Here is an 8,191-nt window from a genome sequence, read left to right as displayed (position 1 = left end):
CGGGGCTGGGCGCCCTGCGCCTGTCGCTGCCGGTACCCGGGGCTGATCCCTCAGCGCGGCAGAAACGGCACAAAGCGAGCGGCAGCGCCTTGCTGTGCCTCTCTCACGCCGACTTAGCCGAGAGCCTTTTCTGATACCTCCCCTCCACGTATTTCTCCCTTTGGAACGCTTCGGGCTGATAGTTTTCTGAGATAAGGTTCAGTTTGCAAAGACCGATCGCAGGCGCTCCTGCAGAGATGCGGCTGTCTGTTCTGCTCCATCTTCTACTACTGCTAAGTCACAAGAGCCAAAGGTAGAAATTATTCCTCCTTCCAGTTCTTCTGTGCTGCAGTCTTCGTGGCTGGTGTGACTAGAAATCCAGAAATCACGAAGCTGCTCTGAATCATTCCCAGGCCCTGGCCAGGGGCTGTCAGTGCTTTGTGCCAGCTGCCGAGTGTCACAGGGACTGTTACAAAAATGGGCTACTGCACCGAGACCTCTCTAGCACTTGCAGCCACATGATGCCAATAGACTTCCCACAGTTTGCCATGCCCAAACAGTAATGCTTCTTTAGTAGCTATGCTTAATGAAGGAAAGGTTTCCCTTCAATCATCCTCTCTTTCAATAGCATGGTGCACCAGGGGCATCAAAATAATACAAAGACATATGATAAGGATGTGGGGTGAAAAGGGAGAATAAAGGGATATTATATTACCTATCTCTTTTCTCTAAGATATAAATAATCATAATCTGTGAACTGATTATTACCTTTTAACTTTTTTTTTTTTCTTTTAAACTATAGAAGGGACTCCCACCTACATGCATCATTAACATGCTCTGCAATCTAGACTATAGGTTTAAAGATTTTTAAATGTCACTTCAAGCTCAGGTGCTTGCTGAGCAGAATTATTATAGGCTAGCAAAACACATCCTGTCCTTTTACAAACTTCCTACAACAGGTGCTGCAGCCCAGTGCTGGAGATGGGATGCTGGAGGAGATGGTATTTTGGTCTGGCCTGGTGGGGTAGATCAGTTTGCTCAATTTAGGGTTCCAAAAGCTACTGGATTGAATGGATTAATTGGCTATTGGGAATTTGCACTCATTGCAACCTCACAGGGTGTAATCACACTCAGAATGTTCATTAAGGTTGTGCCTATGTGTCATGCACAAACCCTGCTGTGCTGGGTGTGAAGGATTTCTGATGAGAGATTTGTTTTTCAGGGAACTTACAAGTCATGCAGTCTCTGTGTAACAGCATGATGAACAACCAGGTACAACAGGTTGCTAGAAAACAACCTCTTGTTTCACCTATTGAGATGGTCCTGCTCTGGCAGGGGGGCTGGACTCGGTGACCTCCAGAGGTCCCTTCCAACCCCTGGCGTTCTGTGGCTCTGTGAAGAGCAAAGCGATTTGTGCAAGTGAGGCAGAGACCCACATGGCACTACTGGGCTGTGGAACACGCAGAAAGGTGGAGAAGCAGACTAGCATGGAATTATGCAGCTTACTGCTTATAGCAAATAAACTGATGAAGGCAGCAAAAGGGAAGGAAGTGAGAGGACTAATGAGATGGTGAGGATGGTAACACCAGGTAATATGAGCTGTACCATGGGTTTTTCTCCTAATCTGTCATGAAGGCAGATTGAAATAGTACCACTGCCCCTGCTGAGCCAGAGAGGGACAGGTGGCACCAAGTAACCAAAGAACATTAAAGGCAGATGTAAGGCTCAGCACAGTCATTTCCTAAAATCAGCCAAGCAATACTGTCCTGAAGGGAACAAATACACTGGCCTACATACGATTTCTATCAGCAAGCAGTCTTGTTCTAGGCCTCCACTGCACTTGAACGGACTCATACTACAGAAATGAAGAAAGATCACAGACTGCATCCCTGTGACAACATCATGCTAGGTATCACTCCACAATTATCTTCAGGAGACAACAGTCCATATACAAATTTTTTTAAAGCTGAAAAAAAAGTTTCATTTTAATGACTATATTGTTAAATTGAGATTATTTGATGCTTCCACATAAGGTGGTGCATGTGTGTGTATAACGAGTGCATGTGTTACACAGGTATACACATACAGAGATAGTCAGAACTCACAATCACCCAACGTACCAAAGCTGGCAGCCCCAGCCTGCATCCCAGCATTTTTGCCAGGGCATTCAGGGACTAGGCTCTGTATACTTAAACTGACTGCATATCAGCACTTCTATATGAAACTACTTCCATCTTATGTTAAAGATTTATTCTATTATAAAAAAAAAAAAGGCATTCTTATTTTTAAGAAATTTCCAAGCTCAGTAAAGTAGTTGTTTTTACCTCCTACAAATGTCTGTGTCAGTAGATCCCTCGATGACCAGCAGGCACTGGAGCAGTGGCAGCAGCCCTGACTCGTGGCACAGTGGGGTCACTGTGTGCCTCTCACAGGGCAGTTTTCCTGACCCCTGTAGGAACTCCTTCAGAGCAGGCCTCACCAACCCCAGGGTTTCCACAGGGAATTACTACCTCCTATAATACGGAGCCATCCCTCATCCTGGCCAAGCTGAAAGAGTTAAAGGTGATAAAAAAGGTTTTATTAAAATTATTTTTGAGACTTTCAAACTTTTTGTTCCCTCTTTCATATATTAATACTCATTCTTTTGTTTCTAAATGGAGATAGCTCTTGTTCCTTCCTCCTCCCCATGGAAGACCCCAACCAGTTCTGCCTTTTGAGAGGAGTCCTTGCTGAATGTGGGATGCCTACAGAACAATGACAAGGTGCTTGCTTGGTATTCACCATGATTTCGATGCTACCAGTCTCTTCTCTACTTGACCAGGAGAGCTCCTGTCTCCACCAAGGAGTGACTGCCTAGCAGCGGAACAGCTCTGCCTCTCGGACTCCACCTGCAATGCCACCTACAGGGCCCTGGAACACTGTGCCCTGGCTAAGGCTCGCCTCCTCCCGCTGGATCCTGACAGCAGGGTCAGGTGCCTGCGCGCAGAGCTGGACCTGGGAAACAGCTCTTTGCTGCACTGCAGGTGCCACCGGCGCATGAGGAGACAGGAGCACTGCCTGCGCATCTTCTGGACCGTCCACTCCGGCCTGGCAGATGGTGAGATGCAGTCATAGGCACTTAGGAGGTACTGGTAGGGCTCACCCCTGCCCCAGACCTGAGAACAACAGCAAAAGGCCACTTCCCAACACTGCAGGTATCACTTTGAACCACACCTCCTAGTGAAGGGAATTAATGATTGCTCTGTTTGATCAAAGAGAAAGCTGATCTGGTCTGGGACCGGCCCTTTGCATGTACTAGGGACCCTAAGAGACAAAGATAGCTGCTCTGAGGCAGTTGGGTTGAGTGCTGTGAGGGGAGTCTGACATGAAAATCACCTTAGAATGGTCATGTCTGCCCGTCACTGAAAACAGACGTGAGTGTGACACAGTGCAATGGAATCCTTGAACGTGCTGCTGCTTCCCAGCTTTAGTGGGATGACTCCACTTGGCCTCCCACTAAAGACCACCAGTGTTTCACATCTCCTCGTTAGCACTGAGGCTGAGAAAAACCACATGGCAACACAGACCAAATTCCAGCCACAGAAGTCTGATGACAAAATGTAATGTTTTTATACAGTAATACCTTTGCATTTCCTGCAGAACCATTCTTGGCATTTGACTTTGAGCAAGACAGAGCAACTTTGAACTTCAGCCTGAGGAAACAGGCATGCACAAATAAGAAAAAAATAAAAAAAAAAAAAGCTGTTCACAAAGCATTTCTCCCACTGCATAAAACATCTTGTATCTTGCCTAGGTTATTTCAATTTGGAGACCTCTCCGTATGAGAATCCAGCAAACAAAGAACATTGGAAGACAGATTATAATAAGCTGGCAGCTCTGTTATCAGGTAAGGATTGTAATGGTTACAGGATATAATGCTGCCCTTCCTTTTCAGGGCTTGAAAGTTGTTAAGAAGAGCAATTTGAAGTAATGGCACCTTTAATCAGAGAAGCACCTTCTCTTAACGCTTGCCTAAGTCTTCCCCCCTTACCAAGTGTAAATATAGCCACAGATCTGGGCCCATGGCACAAGGCATAACCCACAATGATGTGTTCTCTGAGACAAACGTCCTAACATGAGCCTGTGAAAACCACTATTTTGTAACTCGTATAGCTGTAGTGTCATACTAAGAGCACGTAGCAGGACTAATTTACTTTGCTTGTTTCTAAATCTGACCATCAAATGAGGGCTACTCCTAGTTCCATACAGAATCTCTTCTGGAGACTTGCTTCATTGTTTCTGGGTTTCTTTTGGCTTTGCAGGTTCACAGTTAGCAGGAGATGCAACAAATTCATGCCTGAAAGCAACTCATGTCTGTAACCTCAGCAAGAAGTGCGTTCGCCTGCGCACAGACTACGCCTCTACCTGCACCAGGGGAGCAGGAGGTGAGGACACGTGTGACCGTCGCAAATGCCACAGAGGCCTAAGGAATTTCTTTGAGAAAGTGCCTGAGGATTTCACCAAGAGGATCCTATTCTGCCCGTGTCAAGATGAATTTTGTGGAGAACGACGCCGGAAAACTATTGTTCCTGATTGCTCCTTCCAGTATAATACCAAACCAAATTGCCTCTGGCTTCTGGATTCCTGCTTAGAAGACCATATCTGCAAGTAGGTCCAGCAGCAGTGGACATTTAGCCAAGAGAAGAGAACAGCATAGCCACTGATAGTCTCATTTTCCTTCCTACAGATCCCGACTGGCTGACTTCCAGCAAAACTGTCAACCTGCAGACACGTCTCCAGATGGTTGCTCTCAGCACAACCACGCTGCATGCCTGCAGGCCTACATGGGGATGATTGGTAAGTGATACCACAGGAACATACAGAGTGGATGCTTTCAGGCCACAAACTTGCAGGCCTGCTCTGATGCTGTGAAGGACCACCTTGCTCTCGTGCAGGAGACAGCACTCAGTATACCAGTGAATATCCCTCAGCCTGACTGATGCTAGTGCTCTCTCTTGCTTCTGAGGTAAATGCAGCCCAAAAAAGAGCTCTTCCATGGCATTTATTGCTCTACTTTGTCCCATCCTCTGGTGTAAAATCAGCAGCACTTGCCAGAGATTTCTGGCAGCTGTTTGTATCTGGTGCAAAGTGCTCTAAACGCATGACAGAACAGGGCTCTTTGGGCCTGCCTGAACTAACTCATGCCTGCTGCAGGAGTTCCATCCCATCACAGCAGCAATTAAACGTGACATTTCCTCACTGCCTGGCTTGTAGACTCCTGATGGTTTGTTAGTGTTGTACACACCATCTTCCCAGAGCCAGCCAGGACGTGGCACTAGAAGGAAGGTCATCTTTGGTTTCAGGCATTCTCTGCCAAGCTGGTAATACTTTTTCAGTATGGCTCAAAAAAGGAGCTGTAAAGAGCAGCAGTATCTCAGATGATGTAAATCTAGACTATGCCTTCGGGTTTTCCAGATGCCTTTGCTGGGTTTGTACTGAATGAACTCTGGCTGAGAGGCACAGTACAGGTGCACAGCATTTGTCTGGCCAAGGGCCTTTTGCTGCCCTGTGCCAGCACAGTCCCTGCAGATGTTTCATGTCCCTCAGTCTCGTGCGTGCATCAGCTTCAGTTCTCAGTACACCTCACCAGCAGACTGGCTGAGTCAGGGACAGCAGTCTTCACACTTTCTCACAGCCCAGCACCCTTCACATAGATTCACCGGGCCAGGGTCACCTTGCAGGGGCTCCTGACCTCTCCTGAGTAACAGGCATCTCACAAGGGAAAGCTGCTGCCTCCAGGTCAGCATTCCCTGTAGTGTAACAGGACTCACAATGCTTCTTTCATTTGGTAAAGTAAATCCTGATTGCAGTTTCTGGGGATTTGGCACAGGCACGCCCATGACACCCAACTACATCAGTAACTCCAGTGTGGACGTCTCCTTGTGGTGTACATGTGAGAGCAGCGGCAACCAGAAGGAGAAGTGTGACCAGATAATTGGCATGTTTGAGAGCAACAAATGCCTTGGTAAGCATCAATCATACCACAGAATCAGAGAAACAGCTCAGCACAGGGGAATTCAAATCCTGTTGATTTCCAGATCCTACAGTGCATTGCTCTTGTGTATAGTTCTGTTGTCTTCTTTAGTGTCTCCTTGATCTCCTGTCCAATCTATGGGACCGGCCTGGATCTGCTCTCAGAAGTGTTTCTGTATCTTTTGGGAACCCTTGTGTTCATCTCAACACTATGAAGCTATTTCCAAACAGCATTCAAATGAAAGGGTTCTTAAAAAAAAAGAAAAAAAATCACAAGGGGCGTTTGGGTTCCCTTCCTCCCCCTCCTTACCTGTGCTCACCTTTGATCCTCACTTACTCGGTGAAGGTAAGTAGCTCCTGACATAGCCCCTGCTACTAGACTCAGCAGCATAGCAGTTACAAAAATCCTGTTACATGCAGCTATGCAATCTTAAGTCTGTATTTCTTTTATCTCCCTAGCATTATAGCAACAGCCCTTAATAAGATTTAAATATTTTATGTTTGTAAAAGCTTCCAAAGGATATAAAAGAAACCAGCATCATTAGATAAATGTTTACTATTTAAACCTACCTCCTGCTGTATAGAAAAGCCTCACGCCCAGCACTGAAGATCCACCTACAACCTAAACGTCCTATCTGAGATACAACACACCTACCCCTTACAAACTAGACAGCTGGCAAAGTCCCAGAGGTCCTCAGGTACAGTCAGCTGGCTTTGGAGTCTGCTCAACCTCACAAGTAAACCCACAGGCTACAAGGCCAGTCCCTGAACAGAGGGTGCATTTTCAAAGCCGATGCCGCAGCCTGCGAGCGCGTTTCCTCACGCAGCTTCCCAAGGCTTCTGCTCACCAGACTCCAAGGTTTGCACCAGAAAAGCACACTAAGACCCTTGCTTTATATCTGCTTGCAGAAAATACCATTTGGGCTGAAATGCACCTGAAGCAGACAGCTGTAGAGAGACAGGAAGACTTACTTTACTCATCCTCCCTGAGCTTCCAAGGAGACAGTGCCAGCACCTCTCTTGCTTCAGAGATGTCCCAGGTATGCGTCGCTGTGTTGCCTTCACAGAGCAGTGGGTCAAGTGCCCTAAGGTAGCTGAAAGACCTTGGATCTCGAAATGTGTGATTTTGGACATCAAAACAAGGGATGCCACATGCATGCAGAACCCTGGACCACGTTACCTACCTTGAGCTATTCCGTCCACAGAAAAGCAGAAACAGGAGACCTTGCTGCCTGGCCACAGGAGTTTCCTACAATCTCACATTAGTGCTCAGAACTGGCAGCTCTGCAGCCAGAGATTTGAGCACAAATGCATCTAACTGGGATTCATTGCTCTTTCTCATTTCCTAGGTGGCTGAAGGGAAGACACAGCAAGACATCTCCAAACACAGCAGTATGCCTATGGCCTCCTCTGTATATTCTGGAGCTGCTATTTCTTGGCCGTCTCTGGTTCTGTTCCTGCCCCTGTTGCTGAGTCCACACTAACCTGGCATAAATGGCATCTTTCCTTCCCGTATTATTAATCTTATTCCATATCCAGGCACCTCTCGCTATTGACTTACCTTTGGAAAACAGAAGGCTTCCAGAAAAGATGAACGGAACAGCCTTCACCCAGAACAGCAGCCACTGAAAACCTCCCCCCAACTTGCACCCCACTTTTCCCCAGTCAGTTTGCACTGAGCTCTGCAGATTTTGAGTACCAGTCAGGTTAATATTCCAGTGCAGTATTTTAAAACAAAGGTCTGAGTTCTGTCAGAACTTGGCTGCAGGGAGGGACCTGAGACAGTGTGCCCTACCACCCCACCTTCTGGAGATCTTCCTCAGGCATAAAATCATGGAATGGGTTGGGTTGGAAGGGACCTTTAAAGGTCCTCTAGTCCAACCCCCTTGAAGTGGGCAGGAACATCTTCATCTATAACAGGTTGTTGAAAGCTCCAACCTACCTGACCTTGAACACTTCCAGGGTTGGGGCATCCACAGCTTCTCTGGACAATTTGCTCCAGTGTGTCACCACCCTCATCGTAAAACATTTCTTCCTTAAGTCCAACCTAAACCTACCCTCTTTCAGTTTAAAACCACTGCCACTCCTGTCACTACAGGCCCTGGTGGAAAGTCTGTGTCTTTCTTATCATCACCCTTTTTATACTGAAAGGCCACAGTGAGGTCTCCACAGAGTCTTCTCTTCTCCATGCTGAACAACT

At 46.9% G+C, this 8,191-nt stretch overlaps 1 protein-coding gene across 1 annotated transcript; it reads left to right on the top strand.

Moving 5' to 3' along the window:
- Positions 1-2,800: 2,800 nt before the first annotated feature.
- On the top strand, positions 2,801-7,539 carry LOC103780928 (GDNF family receptor alpha-4-like; the record flags this gene model as incomplete). The annotated part of the gene is made up of 7 exons (XM_008948631.1): positions 2,801-3,076; positions 3,773-3,865; positions 4,281-4,626; positions 4,706-4,815; positions 5,849-5,983; positions 6,901-7,031; positions 7,341-7,539. Coding segments are annotated over 7 exons (1,226 nt in total), but the record flags the coding sequence as incomplete, so codon positions are not given.
- Between the last annotated feature and the right edge of the window lie 652 nt (positions 7,540-8,191).

The sequence above is a fragment of the Merops nubicus genome, unplaced genomic scaffold (genome assembly GCF_000691845.1).
Source record: "Merops nubicus isolate BGI_N331 unplaced genomic scaffold, ASM69184v1 scaffold15621, whole genome shotgun sequence".
Classification (NCBI taxonomy): domain Eukaryota; kingdom Metazoa; phylum Chordata; class Aves; order Coraciiformes; family Meropidae; genus Merops; species Merops nubicus.
Note: the sequence above shows the minus strand (reverse complement) of the source record. Positions and strands in the feature narration are given on the sequence as shown.